Source organism: Monodelphis domestica, chromosome 1 (assembly GCF_027887165.1).
Source record: "Monodelphis domestica isolate mMonDom1 chromosome 1, mMonDom1.pri, whole genome shotgun sequence".
In the NCBI taxonomy this organism is placed as follows: domain Eukaryota; kingdom Metazoa; phylum Chordata; class Mammalia; order Didelphimorphia; family Didelphidae; genus Monodelphis; species Monodelphis domestica.
The window spans coordinates 19314060-19331583 of NC_077227.1; the positions used below are offsets into that span (position 1 = coordinate 19314060).

Sequence of the window (17524 nt, forward strand, 5' to 3'; positions counted from 1 at the left end):
AGATTGGAAGGGGCCTCTGAGACCATCTAGTCCAGAACCATACATGAACAAGAGTGCTTCCAAGAACATTTTTAGAAATGGTCATTGAGCCTTTGTTTGCAGACCAACTTTAAGGATGGAGAGCCCATGCCCTCCCAGTGAAGTCTATTAACTCTGCATAGTTCCAGTTGTTGAGAAGTGTTTCCTTCAAGTTTGAATCTACTTTTTTTTGCATCTTCCATTGTTTGTTTCTATGGAGCTGCCAGAACAGTCCTAATTTCTTTTGCCCATAATTGCCATTCAAGCCTTGAAAACAGCTCCTCTACTACCTGCCATGTTGTATCTTTTTTAAAGCTCCGAAGCCCCAGTTCTTTTTATCTGGAAGATCCTCTACATGTAAAAATAGAAGAAACATAGAGGGGGGTGGGGAAAGGAGGCATCAGGACAAAAGGATCGAGAATATGGCTATATTACTGAAGCTCTGTCTAGGGAAATAGGGCTGATAATGCAGGTGCATTCTGCCCTGGTTACAGAATCACTGAATATCAGTTAGAAGGAGCCTCAGAGTCTATTTTATTTAGTTCAACCAGGCCATAAATGAGAATCCCCTCGATATCATATACTTAATAAGTAGTCATCTAACTATTCCTTAAAGCCTTCCAGCCAGGAGAAGCCTCTATTTCCCAAGACAGCCAATTCCATTTTGGGAGAGCACTTATTAAGATATTTCTGTCTCCATCAAGTTTAAAGTTTCCTTTCAGCTTCTACCCATTACTCTTCTCTGTCAGCTTTTCAACTACTTGAAGCCAAACACAAGGTGCCTCCCCCTAAGTCTTCTTGTCTTCAGGCTGAATATTCCCATTTCCTTTAACTCATCCCAAAGGGTAATGATTCTAAAAAGGTTTCCCCGTCGCATTTGCCCTCCCAGATTATCACTGTCCTTCCTAAGCTACGGTTCTACAATGTGGTACACCAGATACATTCCTTTGAGGGCAAAAACCAAGCGAGGCTGACTTCTTCCTAGGCCAGCTCTTCAGATGGCGTTAATTTTCTTGGATTCATATGACATTACCAACTTCGGTCGAACTTGCCATCTACTAATATCCCCAGATCGTTTTCCTATTAGACACTCTAGAGCCTTTCCTGTGGCATTTTATATTTGCAAAACTGATTTTCTCAAATCCACTGGTCTGACTTCATTCAATTCCATCTTACTTGATTTGGCCCACAGTTCTAGCTTGTCGCAGTCTTTCTGAGTTTAGACTCTCATCCTACGTGGGAGCTATTTCTTCCAGCTTTGTGTCTGTTACCCTGCAGTGTCTGGCTTTCTCTCCCTTGTGTTATTTCATCTACCTGAAGCAGTGATCCTTTATCATCTTTGATCTTTCCCATATCTGAGGATGTTGCTTTAAAGAGCCCCTTTTTTTTGGTCCTAAAAGAATTCACCACAAGCCTCTGCTCATTCTGTGCCCTTGAGGTTTTCTGATATATCTTGTGAACATTCTGGTATCTTTCAGAGAACCATCTCACTCTTTTGTATTTGTTCTCAGTGACCTGGCTTTGCTTTTCTTTGTACATGTCTTTTAAACACTTTAGTTGGTTGATGTATATCCTTGTCAGGCTTTTAAAACGAGTTCTTTTTTTTCATAATTGGAATAAGATAATGATTTTTTCCTTCAAGATGTTTATGATCCAGTGGAGAAGAAATGTCCTCAAATAACTACAATACCAAAGAGAACAGGAAAGCTTTAAAATTCTGAGAGTTCAAAGCAGAGGAAGTAAGTCTGTGTCACACTGGCAGGGATCAGGGAAGACTTCATAGAGGAAAAGGCAACATTTCAGCTAGTTTGGAAAGAACTATAGAAAATGTCAACTCTGAGTATGTTCTTAGAACAGCAAAGGGATGGCGTGAAACGAGGTGGCCAAAGGCGATTTGAGTCTGATTCTGGAGAGCTTTGAATGAGAGGGATGTAGAGAAAGAGCAGTGGGTTTGGATTTAAATGATCTGGGTTCAAATTTTGGCTCTGCTATTTGCTCTCTGAGAAACCTTGTTTCTCATAACCTCTTTGTGCCTTAGTTTTGTGATGGAGATGAAAGGAAGGAGGGAGAGAGGGAAGAGAGATTGGAAGGAGTGTTTGCTCTCCTCTATTACAGAAAGGGGGAGAAGTAAGCCAGGTGCTCTCTTCACACAGGGGATGTGAGTGATGGAGGACAGGAGACAAGTGAGGGAGGTAAATCGATGAAGAGAGACACTGTATCTCCCTCAGCAGAGTTATAGCCCCTGAGGTCAGAACTGTCTCGGTGAAACCAGATAACCCTTAGTAATGTCCCACTTCCCAAGGGGACATCAACTGCCAGCTCCCCCCTCCCCCCAAGGGGTTTGCTGTGACCAACTACCAAAGAAAGAGTGGTAGCTTCCTTGGTCAGAGATTGAGCCTTGGAGAGTTGGGCTCAAGGCACCCCACCACCCCACCCCCCGTGAAAAACTTAATCTCCTTGCTTGATCCCTGAGATAAACCCAAACTCAAAGTCTATATACTTTCAAAGGGATTTGTTGGGGTTATTTGGGGAAGGTGATGGCAAAAAGGTATGAGGGGTAAAAAGGAAGATGGGTGAAGGGGTGCCCTAAAGATGCCCCCCTTGCAGATTGGCTTCTCAAAGTCTCGAAGCCAGAGACCACAGCGCCTTGGCCTCTTTCTTCACCAACTGCTTCTTTTCCTACACTTACGCTTAGCTAAGTCTTAAGTGGAGTTCAAAAGAGTAAATAGGAGAGAGGAATCCAGAGAGATGAACCAAGTGGCTCAAAGCCAAATTGAGTCCCACAGATCCCTGAGGAGAAGCACACGGATGATGGTTGAGTGTCAGTGAAGGTATTTGAGGGTCCCAGAAGGAAGACAGGTCTCACTCGTGAGCTCCTGGCTCTGCTTCCAGAAAACCACCTTCCCTCCTCACTTCCCAGGTTGGAAGTGACGTCCTGCTCTCCGTTGGTTTCAGAGTTCCAGCCAGCTCTCTCAGAACTCACAGCATTCTGCTCCCTTCCCCGCTACTTTTCCAGCTGATCTATCAATCGGGCTGGCATCCCTCCTCCTTATTTTAGTTTCCTTTCTGTAAAATGAGGGGTTTGCACTAGGTGACTTCTGAGCTCCCTTCCGGCTTTCTATCATTGGTCCTGTGAATCCAAGGCTAAGATGTTTGGATTTGATTCAGGAGGCAGTGGAGAGCAATTGGAATTTTGGCCAGAGTGGAGTGCCATAATCCGATTGGAGTTTGATCAAGATGGGAGGGAGGGATTGATTGGAGAACAGACAGGCTAGAGAAAGGGAGATGGCTTAGGAGACCATTACCGTGGTCTGGATGGGGGACTGGAGGCGCTTGGGAAGAACTGAAAGGAGGGGGATGGGTGTGGAGACTGAAGAGAGAAAACTGATGAAATGTGCCGACTGGGGAGAAGTAGACAAAGATGACACTTGGCTCTGGTGCACAGGCAGCACTTGTGGCTGTTAAGAGATGGAGAGGGGAGAATGAATTTGGGGGAGATTTGCTGAGTACCAGGGATAAAGGATACCACTTAGAACTATGGGTCTGGAGTCTAGCAGGGAAGGAGATTGACTTGGACATCATGTGCATAGAGTAGGTGGCTGGAGCAGTACCAGTGTACAAGGAAAGGGGTTGCTAAGCGGCACAGTAGATAGAGCGTTGGGCCTAGAGTCAAGAAGTCCTGAGTTCAGATCCACAGATACTTACTAGCTGTATGACCCTGGGCAAATTGTTTACGTCTTGGTTCCTCATCTGAATAGTAGCAAACTACGCCAGTATCTTTGCCAAGAAAACTCCATCAACAAAGGAAAATTGGACACAACTAACTGACTGAAGGAAAAGTACCAAGAGCCTAGGACAGTGCGCTGAGGGACACCCACAATTAGTGAGTGTTCACACACATAAAGATCTAGCAAAAGTGTCTGAGAAAGTGTGGCCAGACAGGTAAGAGGAGAACTAAGAGTTTTTAAAACTCAGAGGTGAGAGGATGGTCTTCATTGTGAAATGCTCTGGGAGGTCAAAAAGGATGAAGATTGGAAAGAGGCCAGAGAGAGGACCAGGGATGATAGAGACCGTGGTCTTAACAACTCTGATGGGTGCCAGAAGGAGAGTAGATGATGCCTCAGAAAGTTCTAGGTGCCGGAGGCAGCTATCTTGGCTCAAGTGACAGCTCTGTCCCCAGCACCGCAGAACCCCATGCTAGGCTTTGGCATTTAAGGCCCACCACAACCTGGCACCTCCGTACCTGACATCTGTATTTACCACTCTTTCTATGTATTTCCCAAACTGTTGTTCAGGGTCCTGGCCTTCCAGGAGATGTGTATAGTAGGGCTTCTGTAAGGAAACTATGCTTGCAATATTGCTCCCTAACATTTTTTTCTTAATAATGAATTTTTATAATCTTTTCTTTTGCTCTTAGTAACAAGTCTAAGACAGAAGAACAAGGCAAATGGGGTTAAGTGACTTGTGCAGGGCCACACAGCTAAGAAGTATCTGAGGCTAGATTTGAACCCAGGTCCTCCCAACTTCAGGTCTAAATAATGAGGTGGTTTTTTTGGGGGGGGGGTATTCTATTTGGCAAGGATAAAAATGGCCTTCGTTTCATTGATTTTTGTTGAAAATTTTCTCCACCCCCTGGTTAATCTCCATGTTATTTGTATCTTCCTCCTGACCCCTTGGACTAACATCTCTTGTTTCCACAACAAAAAAATATGGGAAATGCTGCCTTATTAGAATGTTCTTCAACTAAAATGATTGTCAGGACATTGTTCCTTGAACTTAGATCTTGACTAATTATTCTTCTCTGGCTTGCCCTTCCTCCTCTTCTCTGTTTATTTAGGTGCTCCTATTCTTTTTAGGCTCCATTCTTTCCCTCTATTGTCTCTGACTCTCTCTGTCTTTTTGTGTGGCACTTGGCACTATGCTACTCAGTCCAGCATTTGCATTTTGTCTTCCCCCTTGGGCTTCCCCATTTAGATTGCAGTCTCCTTGAAGGCAAAAGCCTTGGTTTTTGTGTCTTTGTAACCTAGCTCTAGGTGGGAGTCTTGCACCCCCAGCAGCTGCCGAATCTGGACTGAATGAGCTATTCATTCATCTGCTTGAAAGGAGGCAGTTCTTTCTTGAGGGGTCTCTTCTGTGCCCTCTTCCAGGGACTGGACCCTGGTGGATGGTTGGGGCCAAATCCTAATTGGAACTGTTGTTGGAAGGCTGATTGTGGGTGTTTGATTGGGAAAAGGCGAAAATTAACCCCAGATCTTCTTCCTTTGCCACAGGAATTGAGTGATCTGCAGCGTGACCCTCCTGCCCACTGCTCAGCAGGACCTGTGGGAGATGACTGTAAGCTTTGCTCTTTTGCTCGCTCCATTTTTGCTTCTCTTAGTACTGACGGTCTGAACACTTGCTGATGACTCAAACAATCCTTTGTCTGTTTCAGTGTTCCACTGGCAAGCAACTATTATGGGACCTGTAAGTATACTCTGATTCCTGCAGATAAACCCGAACCCTCTGAGCCAGCTGCTCTCTCATCCCTTCCTTGGATCTCTCTTGTTACTTGGCCACCTGCCCCCACCTCATCCCCTCCCCTCCGCATCTCCCCATGGCATTAACCCAGAAGACGGCTAATTAGAGATTTAGGGGGCTCACTGGATTTCTCAGCAAATAATCTGATCAGATTGCTGGGATCGCTTTGATTCTCCTAATCGCTGATCATGAAGCATTATTATGAATTGCCACAGTTCAGAGCCAACAATTGGTTTGGTTGTTTGGTTTTTTAACCTTTCCCCCTAAAAAAAGTAAGTACTTCTTCTCCTTGGTGGGTGGTCTGAGTCCGAGTGCAGGTCTTTATGTCTCTGTGCGTAGATTTGATTAACTTGGAAATGGACAAAAGGACAAATTCAAGTGGGACCAGCCACGCCTAGTCTGCAATGCGGCATTTCATTTTTTCCTGCCGCCCCCCCCCCCCCATCTGGCCGAAGTTATTTTTCTGCACCCCAATTCCTGGCTGTTTTGGGGCAGGCTGCTTGTGATTATTACTCTCGGCTCCTCTCCTGGCCTTTCTGTCTGAAGATCATTCAAACCCAAACAGTTCAGTTCTGTGTGAGGGAGCGGGACTGCTCTAGCACCCCCTTCTATTGGCTGGGTTCCTTCCTCTTCTCCCTCATGAGCTAAATCTATTCAGTTGTGAATAATTCAGCTTTCTTGTTGCTCTAAAATTACTTAAAAGACTTAGCACCCGATGAATTTCCAATTCGTCCCAGAGTCCCAAGAGTTAGAGCTGGAAAAGACGTAGGGCAAAGGGTGGTAGAAAGAACTGTGGACTTGGGAGTCACCAGACCCGAGAGCTCTTGTGCTTCCCATTTGTGTGACCTTAAGCAACTCACTTCCTCTCTCTGTCTCAGTTCCCTTGTTTGTAAAATGGGTGTGTCACAGGGATAACTCTGACATTCTGGGCTTCTTCCAGGCCCATCCCATGGTTCCCGGAGGCCTGGAGCTCCTTAATGGGAGAGCCAAGAACCTTGGGGCTTCCCCCGGTGCCCGCTTTTAGGGAGCTCCTTTTGTTTTATTTTTTAGAGGAATAATAAAATATATTTTCTCCATAAATGGTCTTTCAGGAACGAAAGGGCCATTTCTGTTTGCTATTTTTACCTCTTCAGAACATTCAGAGTATGGACTTGTGACGTCAGTCCGTGCTACGTGCCAGTCAGTAACTCTGGCCGGCCCCGAGTCACGTGTCTGAAACTCACCTTTGCTCACTTCATTACTCTTGATGAGCGAGAACGGCAGCGTGGTGGGGACGCACCAATCTCAGGAGCCCAATAGAGGGTCCTACATGGAAGCAGGAGGCGGCTTAGAGGGCCCTTTGCTATCAAGTCTTGACTTAGCTCCTTTCTCTACTCACGTTGCAGATGTTCTTTTATTTTTCTAAACCCTCACCTTCCAGCTTAGAATTGATATGTGTTGGTTCCAAGGTAGAAGAGGGGCAAAGGTTAGGCAGTGGGGGTCAAGTGACTTGCCCAGGGTCACCCAGCTGGGAAGTGTCTGAGGTCAGATTTGAACCCAGGACCTCCTGTTACTGGGCCTGGTTCAGTCCGCTGATCTACCTCGCTGCCTCCATTGCAAACATTCTTAAAGCATATTAAAGGGATATTGTCAAATTTTAAACTCGACTCTAACTGATAGGAAAACGGACAATGTTACGTAAATTCTAAATGATCGAAAAGATGGGGGAGGGCACTGCCATGACCTGGCAGGTTTGTACTTTCACTATTTGTCCAGGAGGCCAGATAACCACCGTGTAGAATCCATCCTACAAGACTGGAAAGAGATACTTATTTTATTGTTAAATTGTGGTTTTGTTTTTATTTTCAGTCCCACTTCTGAAGCCAAACAGATTTGTTCCATTATAAAAATGGCCAACGTTGGATGTTTGGTTACGTGATAGCATCCATTTCATTTCTGCTTTTTCTTGTAGGAAGTGTGCTAGTCGTGGAGTCCAGACTTGGGCTTCTGTTTCACCTGGGCTTCTACCCATTTGTCCAGGAGCTGGTCCCCCTTATGGCTCTGGACCATCATCCCTTGCCTCTGAAATGGGGTGTCCTATTGATTTGTTGGCCCTCGTCCCGTTTTAGGGTCCGGTGGAGATTCTTCTCTCCTGTCCTACTCTGTCCCCCCGCACCAATGACCAGAGCTGTCTTATAAAAATGAAAAGAAAAGATTTACTCCAGTCTTTTTTCTCCAGTCGATTAGCACTGCAGAACATTCTTTTTTCCCCTCACCGTCCATTTCTATGAGTATGGCACAAATCTGTGTTCATGGATGGATTTGTTTGTCTGGGTCCTGTGAGAGAGGTTGATGGTGTCTGGGGCTATTTGGATAATCTTCCCTTCTACCTGCAAAAAGAAATCCCTTTGGAAGGTTTTTAAGATTTGGCTAGAGGGTTAGGCAGAGCCCTTTTGACAAATTGAAAGCTTGGGGGAAATCCCCCAGGTTTTTGGTACCCGGGAAGAAGCGATGATCCCACGGTGACAGGCCTGCTTTCTTATTTCAGCCGGACAGCGCATACCAAGGCGGAGTCTTCTTCCTCACGGTACATTTCCCAACAGACTATCCTTTTAAGCCACCAAAGGTAAACGCGCATTTTCAGGGGATGACCCTTCCTTATTGCCTGGGTTGGGACATTTCAAAGTCTTGTGCATTTTGACAGCAGCCCTTTGAGATCAATCAAGTTTGATTCCTGGGCTCCATTGGAAGAAGCCATGTCTGTGTTTGATGTATTCCCTCAGCAGCCAAGTGGTAGTAACAGGCTTTATATTATAAAGTTTATGTTATATATATTATATATATTATAATAAAGTTTATGTTATATATTATATATATATTATAAAGTTTATGTTATATATATTATATATATTATAAAGTTTATGTTATATATTATATATATATATTATAAAGTTTATGTTATATATATTATATATATTATAAAGTTTATGTTATATATATTATAAAGTTTAATAGCCGAGTTATGATGGTGGAAAGAATGCTGAAATTAGAGTTGGGATATTTGCGAAAACATTCTCACCCTGAATCTGCTACTAACTTTGTGACCTTGGACAGGTCAGTTAAGTTCTAAGCCTCGGTTTCCTTGTTTGTAAAATAGGCTTGCAGATTCTTAGATGGCGGCACCTCCTAGCATCGTTTTGAGGAAGGCCCGTGGTTATCAGCCTTGCCCTTCTTCCGTATTTGATATTTGTAGCCTTGGAGTGGTCACTGCCTCGGTTGCTGGAGGTTTTGGAGGCATAAGTCAATGATGACATATGTATGTCTGCAGGATGGACAAATAGATTCAGGGCCAGGGGTCTCCCTCTTCCCATTTTTCCATAAAATTTTGCCCTGGGCAATCAGTAAATCGTTGATTTATATTTAAAGGGGGGGGCAGATCCTTTTAGATATCACCGAAAAGATGGCCTCAGAACTGAAGATTGAAGATTATATGGATAGTTGTGGGGAGGAGAGGAAAGTTTCTGCACTGGGCGTTTCCCATCCACATGGAGGCCATCATGGTTCCTGACCACCTCAACCCTCCCCTCCCTCCAAACCCGAAAGCTCTGGCCATTCAGTCTTCTTAGTCTCTAGCGACTATATTCAGAATTAATATTGATCACTCTAAGGCATGGAAAGGGGAACTGGAACAAGAAGTAAAGAGAAAGGGTAGCTGGGTGGAGTTGAGAGGCCTCGTACACTCCCTAGCTGTGTGACCCTGGGCAAGTCACTTAACCTCCATTGCCTAACCCTTACTGTTCTTCTGCCTTGGAACTGTTATTAAGGCAGAAGGTAAGGGTTCAACCAGACAAAGGGAGAAGAAAACGAGGAGAGAGTCGGGTATTTAGAGCAGGTATCTGGGTTCCGCCTAGTCCAAACATTCTTCCCCCCGAGATCTCTTGGGTAAGAGAAAGCCTCTCCCCAAGTGAGTTGGCTGCTGCTTTGGCGGTCCTGCTTCGCTGTTTGCTTTTCCTTTTAGTAACCAGCCTTTTTTTCTCTTTAGATTGCTTTCACAACAAAAATCTACCACCCTAACATAAATAGCAATGGCAGTATCTGTCTTGATATCCTGAGGTCCCAGTGGTCCCCAGCGCTGACTGTATCAAAAGGTAACTTCATTTAGGGGTTAGCGCCTTCTCTCCAGCTGGAGGGCTTGCCTGAGAGGCGGCTGGGGCGGAGGGGCATCCCCGGGGCCACAAGCGCTGTCGGAAGGATGCCTGGGCTTCCCCGATAGGGCCTCCTGGCTCTCGCCTTTAAAACACAAGTGCTGTGAAGAGTCCGGGCGCTCCTAAGGGGAGAAGCGAGCTCCCCGCTGCTCCGGGGGGACTGATGGAGGAAAGCGACAGGAGGGCAGCCGCCTCTTCAGTTAGAGGTGTGGCAGGCAGAGCACTCAGATCAACAGAGGAAACACTTCCATTCAGTAAAAGCAGAGCGGCCCTCTCTGGCAGGCAGCGATCGCGGATTCCTGTCCCAGCGGGTTGGCTAGACGGGCAGAAGCCACACCACCGAAGTGACCGATGGGATCTCCCCGCTTGGAAAGGCATCTCCGGGGCTGCTCATGATCCTGCCCTGCTTTGGCAGCCGCGATAACATCAGACAGCAGGCGCCCTTTCACCGTTTACGCGGCGCTTATGGAAGCTCTTTCCCGGCCGATGACTCTGTTAGGCCACACGTGGGAAATGATACTGGCTGTTCTCTGACTGGCCGTCGTGGCCTTCTGAGGTGGGGAGGAGTCCTTGCCCCCCGTCATTCAGGCTAGCCTGGCAGGTCCTGGAGCGTTGGGGTAGAAGACCGGCCCCCAAGGGACTGCGGTTGGCTTTTTCTGTAAAATCCAAGAAAATGTTATCCTTGTATTTTCGTGTAAAGGACCCCGAATCACTATTTTTAAGTCGTTGCCTGACAGCGATGTAAAAGGGACGCAGCTACGACTGTTTCCCGTACCGGCCAGCCTAGATTTCCCCTGCCTCCTTGGCTCGTTTTCTCGTCTAAAACGTTCAAGTATTTACGACCGTCCTTACTGGACCAACGGTAACGGCGACAGGCTTCCGATGCAGATTCGGCACCTTCTTTACCAGAGACCGACGGACGTTAACACCCCGTTTCCTGGATTGGTGGCGAGATGCATCTCATTTTACAGAAATAGCTACGTGCGAACACGGACACAAGAGATGGCGGCCTGCCAGGAGGCTGTCTTCTGACACGGCCGGCTTTCTCTCGAGAAGATCGCGCCTCGGTGGCCTGGAAGCTTCGTCCTTTGGATTCCACAAGATAGCTTTGTGCCTGCCATTTTCATTGGCTTTTCGAGGTGCCTTTGAGGCAAGGGGAGGCTTTCCCTACCGCTGGAGACCGTGCCACCCCATCTCCCCTTCTTGTAATGTTCCTATTTCACTGTTCGTTTCAATATTTTATTCTTTCTGAACCCTAAAACTCTTGCCCTGAAACATCATGGAAGCAGAGCATCCCCCAGACCTCGGCCCAGAGGTGAAGGAAGCATTCTTGTGACGTCCCAGCAGCGTTCCTCTGTTAGGTGGCTTCTTGACCGTTGGGTACCATTCGGTGGGCGAGGGGCCGCGGCGGACTCGGTCCCAGCACGCCACCTTTACCGGCCTCTTTTCCTCCCACCCTGTCATGGCTCGCCCGCTGTGGACTTGGGGACAGAAAGAGGAAGTTGAGGAAGGCCAGAGGGGGGAGAATTTCACACTGTTTTCATGGACTTGGAGATGAAAAGTGTCTTTCCGTCGCGCTGTCAGAAAAAGAAACGGCCCTTCCTTTTGCTGCCTTCCTCCCGGGGCGCTAGAGATGATGTCTGTCTCTGGTCCTCTTGGAGCCCTGTCACCAGGGAAGCCGGTAGTGTTCTCATTCCCGTGGGAAGGCTTTCCATTCCTTCACTGACCCTGAATTTCACCAGCTGCCCGTTAGGAGAGGCTTTGGGTCAGTGCTTTTCCCCTCGGACCCGTGACTCAGGCACAGGCTTTTGTTGTTCAAGGGACCAATGTAGAGGATGGGGAAAGGCTCGTTTTCTGTGATTAAAGCAGGCCCGTCTCCCGAAGTTCTGGATGAGGGCTTCACGGCGGCTAATCCTGATTACGTGCCTCCTGGATACGGGCAGCAGCTGGACAGTGCATGGTTCTCTGGGGTCCCACCTGTGGCCCAAACAGGTGATCCTGCCCAAGTTTAGGCGGTCTGTAGCTCCAGCAAGCCCCTCGGGCTGCTGTGGGAAGCTGAGTTACGGTCTGTGTTGGCAGAGGGAATCCCCTGTCCTGGGGGGGCCCGACGCCATGTGCCGGACGAGGGACCGGCCCCGGCGCGTATCCCAGGGTGCCTCTAGAATTAGAGAGGAAATGGGGGGTCGTCCCTGCCCTCAGGGCCACAGAAACAGCCCTTTGAAGAATTCTTTTTCCTGTTTCCTTCTTTGGATATCGTCGGCAATATTCAGAAAAGTGTGTTCCTGCAAGGATTTCCGGAGGTTTGGCCTATTTTGAAGATGATGCAGCTCCTTCCTCAGCAGAAGGTCGATGGCTGTAGTCATGCCCAGAGGGAAGGCCCTTGAGGGAACCAGGAGAAGTCCCGCCTGGGCCACAGATGAGCTGCGGGACCAGGGCAAGCCTCGGGAATGGCTGCCTCCCAGGCTTGTGGGAAGAGCGCCTGACAACCCCCAGAACTGAGCCGGTGTCCCCTCCGCTTCCATCTGAGTGGCTGGAGTTCTGGGGCGGCCTGACGCCACGGAACGTTTCTAATCTCGGCCAATAAACGAGTAGCTGCCCCAAGCTACCCGATAGGGTCTGTGTCCCCACTTGGGTATTCGTGTGTGAATGTGCCAGACAAAATCTGTAGGGCCGTTTTGAAGCAGCCCCCGTCTGACGGCGTGTTCTTTCCTTGCAGTTTTGTTGTCCATATGTTCACTACTCTGCGATCCCAATCCAGATGACCCCTTAGTACCCGATATTGCACAGATCTATAAATCAGACAAGGAAAAGTAAGTATTGCCGGCTATTTGCTCCCAGGCCAGAGAAAAGCTTTTATGTGTGTATTTAAAAGAACTAAATTATACTCTCGAAAGGGACTGCTCATGGCTTGACTACTTTTCCCTTATCTTTTGGGTACCCTGGTCTTTTCTGTGTCTACTTATTACTTTTTCCCCCCAGTATAGTTTTATTTTGCCAAATACTTCCTAATTACATGTAAAGAAAATTTTTGTAGCCATTTTTTTAAAATGTTGAATTCCACATTGTCTCCCTCCCTCTCGCCCCTCCTTGAGAAGACGAGCAATTTGGTGTTGGGTGGATTCCTGCAAAGCCTATTGATTGGTCTTCTCTGGAGAGGCACTGCGGCATAGAGGAGGAAAGCATGAGGTGGGTTCCAGAGGACCTGTGCTCTAGGCCCGGCTCTGCCAACTGTGACCTAAGGCCTCTTAGGGTTCCCCCTTTTGTGCCCTTCCCGGTACAGTTTTTCAGAATACGCTTTTGGGGAAGCTAGGTAGCATAGTGGATAGAGCATCAGGCCCAGAGTCCTCGAGGGCCTGGGTTCAAACCTGGCCTCAATCACGTCACTTGGCCCCACGTGCCTTGCTTTTGCCACTCTTCTGCCTTAGAATCAATATCAATTCTAAGACAGGAAGTAAAGGTTTTACAAATGAATGAATAAAATTTAACAATCCATTGTTACTGATGTCTTCCGTTTCCTATTCCATCATCCTAGTTATTCCTCTCTCTCCCTCCCAGAGAGCCATTCCATATAACAAATAGTATTTTCCTTCCATTTACTCTGATTACCGTTTAGAAAAGGTTCGAGCCAGCAGGCATTTAGTAAGCACGCTCCATCTGTGGGGTGTTACAGGTTGAAAATTCTCCGATTTGGGGAGCTGACATTTGGGTTGACTTCCCAAAAGGAAAAGTTAAATCCCCCCGAATTCAGGCCTTTAAAACAAAGCCGAGCTGAAACCTCAGACCAAGCCGCCCATTTTGAAACGTTTCCGCTTGGTGCTTTCCGGGCCCGCAGGAACCCTGCCCTGGATGCTGGCGTTCCTCGAACTGCTCCTCGGCAGATTCCAGGCAGTAGCTGGCCTCCGTGGGCCGGGCTTGCACGCGCCTCGTCGTAGGGGGAGTTCCCTGGAAGATGAGTTCTTTATTCTCTCTTTCCGGTGTCCGACTAGCCTGATTTGCAGTGAGTTAGTCGAGAGCCGCCCAGCTTTGGGAGAGTCGAGCTGACCCGTCCTAGGATGGGCCCGCGCCACGCGCCCAGAACGGGGCGGATGGCTGCCGGGTCCTTCCCTGTAGAGCCTCTGAGGAGAGACCCTTGGGTCTGCATGTTTTCACTGTGCCTCTTTTCTGTCTGCCCACAGATACAACAGACACGCGAGAGAATGGACTCAGAAATATGCAATGTAAATTTGAAGATTTTTTCCTCTATCCCAGAGTACTGTAAATTCTAGGTTTTTTCAATATTAGAAGTAAAATCGAGCACCGTTTACTGTTTCAGTACACCCTGAAACCCTTTGATTTTTACCCATCCTAAATGTGTTTCTGGAGCAAGACAAAACAAACTTCCAAAAATAACCTTAAGACTGTGATGAGAGTATTTATCCTTTTGTATGCTTTGCAAAAGACATTTATTATGGTTTTTCAGGTACTTGGACATCTGCGTCTTCAGCCTACAAGATCCACAGTGCAGTTGAAAAGCAACCAAATTCTTTTGTGCGGACACTCGATGTTTTTACATGCGACACTGTATGTGCTTGTCTAAGATGGCGTCAGTTTTAGAAATCTGTATTCAGGTTTCCCTCTTTGTTAGCTCACTATATAATTTGTATTTTTTTACTGTATAGACTAAATATATTTTATTTACCGCGTAAGTCAGCTCATTAGACGTTCTCTCCCCGTGCACAGTATTGACATAACACAACTGCTGGCAATGAAGCCGACGATCGCTTTGCCGCCTCCTTCTCTGGCTTAGGACGTTGCGTAGACTGACTGCAGATTCCGAAACCTCCCTCCCGTGATCTTTTACACTGTAATTCTCAGTATGCCGATTATGGAGAAACACTTGGTTTTGATTTTGTTGCCTACTTGACTTAATTTTATTGCAATGTGAACTAATGGCACTGCTACGTAGGGACGACGTGTAACTTTTATTTGTTGCTATTCACATTTGATTTTTTTTCATACGGGCAATATACTATTCTCACAGACCTTTTACAGATCTGACTGCAGCTTTTTCCATATAAATAAAACGCTTTTTCTACTACTTGTCATGCCTGTTTTTACAACAAGACTCATTACTAGGTCTATGAGAAAGGAGCTGAATATTGTATATAGTTTTGCATGCAAGTTGTTGACGAGGAGTACTCGAGAATATTTCGAGAATAAGGGTTGCCTTATTCGGAGTTCATGTATTTAATTTTCATTTGTTATTCTTGCATTTCCTGTATAAATCTTGTCTGACGTGAAATTAGCATCCCTTACCAGGAAATCATTGTGCTAACAGAGAACTCCCGTAACTCTGGCTGTCGAGCAGAATTCAGACTCTTGTGGATCCTGGTGTTGAGGCGCTTCGTATATCAGAGAACCCCAAGGAATCTCTTCCGGAAGATGATTTCACTGTTAAGGCAGGCCTGTGGGATGGACCCTGAGGATAGCACTTGTAGACACAAGGACTAGTTTAATGGATAGGAAACCGGAATCGATGTCTACAGGTGCATGTTTTAAAAATAAGTTTGTTCCGTAGATCTAACTTTCATTTTATCCTCAATATTTAACATAGAATTACTAATATAGTATTTTAGAAATGGATTCTCAATTTTGAATTAAACCAATTTTTTACTATAGAAGTTTTAAGAAGACACTAAAATCATGCATGTTTGAGTCTATTTTTGTGAGTAGCTTGCTTCAAAGCCCCCAAATGACTTGTGTCAAACTTTCATTATTGCATAATGAAACCTTTGAAGAAAATCAATTTTCTAATCATTTGACTTTAAGAGATCGTAATTAACTTACATTTGTCTGGTGAGTGACAGTTTTGAAAGCACTGCATACAGAATCTCACTTGATCCTCATGACAAAGCCCATGGGGAGAAGCGGGCCGAGCGGCAGGGCTCCCCTTGGCCAGATGAGGAAATGGAGGTTCAGAGAGGATAAATAACTTGCACACGGTCACACAGTAAGTGACAGAGCCAGAATTTGAACCCAGGTCTTCTGATTCTCGGGCTAGTGCTATTGCCCCTACACCAAGGTGCTATTATTATTGTTGTTTTCGTTTTCACCGCCTAATGTCTTTAACGCAGTCATTTCTCCTGTATTATTGCAGTGGTTCTATAAATGTACACCTATTTGTGATGGGTTTAACGAAATAATTTAAATTGGCTATCTTCTTGATAGAAAGTTATGGCACAAATAAGCTTATGAAAAAAGAAGAGATGTCATGTGTTTTATAAATGTATGTAAAATATTTAAATGAATTGTGAAATGGCAACTTAAAATGTGATTGTTTAAAAATACACCTCATACTTTGAGTATTCATAGTAGAGTCATCAGAAAGTTACTTTATATTCTGGGCTACTTTTTCATGGAATTCGAAACGGCGTCGAGGTAGCTAGAAAGAAACTCTTGGCCTCACTGGGGTTGGATAATTAATCGACTTTAATAGTAAAGGACTTCGTTTGCTGGAATATCCTTATAGCTTTTGTTTTGTGACATTCATTTATGGAGTATCATTTTTTTCCTTGCATTAAAGTTTCTGAAACTTGACAAAATGGTGTTTTCCTTTGCTTCGTGATTTTGGGTCCTACAGAAAAACAGCTGCCCACCTCTCTGTTAATGGAGACAGGTGTAAAGGTCTTTACAGCCTGGCAGCGGCATACGATGGGTCCGATAATCAGGCCCCAAACAGCCGCTTTCAAAGTGGGAGGGTAGAAGAGAAGGGATATGACCCCAAAGGCTAAGCCATTTCTGCAGGTTCTGGACTCCCAAGCCATGGTCCCCAACCCCCGGGACTGAGGTGGAGATCCATATTGGGTAGCATCACTGATGAGGAGAGGAGTGAGGGCACCTTTGGCCCCGTTGCTGTGGATATAACTTCTAAAGATTGAGGTTCCGGGCAACTGGATCGCTTTTTCCTAGTGCGGTTGGCATTCTATTCCTCGCTGCTTCATGCAGTAACTGATAGAATGTCCGGGTTCTCTTTCCTTCTGTCACAAATGCTTCCTGGCAGAGGAGACGATGGGGAACGATCAAACGTATTCCTCTGAATTCCATGACTTTCCAGCAGTACCGAGTGCCCACATTGATGAAGCCATGGACATAAATATGCAGAAAGCAAGGAGCTGGTCTTCAAACAAATTCATCCCCTTCTTATAACTCAACTAGTCCTGAAAATAAAGCTTCTTTACAGCCGTTGATCTGTCTGTACTTGAACAAACCCTTGACTTTAATAGGAGACGTGTTTTAATTTTATATTTGAAGACTCAGGAGGCTGAGAAACTTAATTTTCCTCTTGGCCCAAGACAATCTGGGCGATTTGGGTTTGGTTCTAAGTCAGCTCAATTGACTCTAGACTGTTTCTGAACTAATCCAGGGGGACAAAATCCCTCATTGTCTTATTCGTAGGGAATGAATGTTGAATGTTGGCAAATCTGAATGACTGGCTCTTTGATTTTTGTCATAATGCAATCTGAACATGTTGGGTTCTTAGTTAATTTGCCAATACATTACAAATTCCTAGTTATCTTCAAAACAGAGTTTTATCATTAAGAAAAGAATTACTATATGTTTAGTTCAAGGAGTCTTAATACATTAAAAACCGCCATCCTGGGGGGCAGCTGGGTATCTCAGTGGAATGAGAGAAGGGAGGTCCTAGGCTCAAATCTGATCCCATACAGTTCCCAGCTGTGTGACCCTGGGCAAGTCACTTCACCCCCATTGCCTAGCCTTTATTGCTCTTCTGCCTTGGAACCATACATAGTTTTGATTCTAAGATG

The 17524-nt window shown here is 45.9% G+C and overlaps 1 protein-coding gene across 3 annotated transcripts in view; it reads left to right on the forward strand.

The window, feature by feature from the left end:
- Positions 1 to 16300, forward strand: part of UBE2D1 (ubiquitin conjugating enzyme E2 D1) — a 38829-nt gene extending 22529 nt beyond the window's left edge. Inside the window, exons 2-8 of one of the 3 annotated variants that reach the window (XM_007478332.3) lie at positions 5289 to 5352; positions 5450 to 5481; positions 8063 to 8140; positions 9557 to 9662; positions 12436 to 12529; positions 13895 to 13936; positions 14179 to 16300. In XM_007478332.3, the coding sequence (XP_007478394.1) occupies positions 5289 to 5352; positions 5450 to 5481; positions 8063 to 8140; positions 9557 to 9662; positions 12436 to 12529; positions 13895 to 13936; positions 14179 to 14227 (465 nt within the window). In that variant the 3' untranslated portion in view covers positions 14228 to 16300. Of the gene's footprint in view, positions 1 to 5288; positions 5353 to 5449; positions 5482 to 8062; positions 8141 to 9556; positions 9663 to 12435; positions 12530 to 13894 lie in introns of all 3 variants that reach the window. The other 2 variants (XM_007478334.3, XM_007478333.3) reach the window with 2 other exon arrangements.
- The last annotated feature ends 1224 nt before the right edge of the window (positions 16301 to 17524 follow it).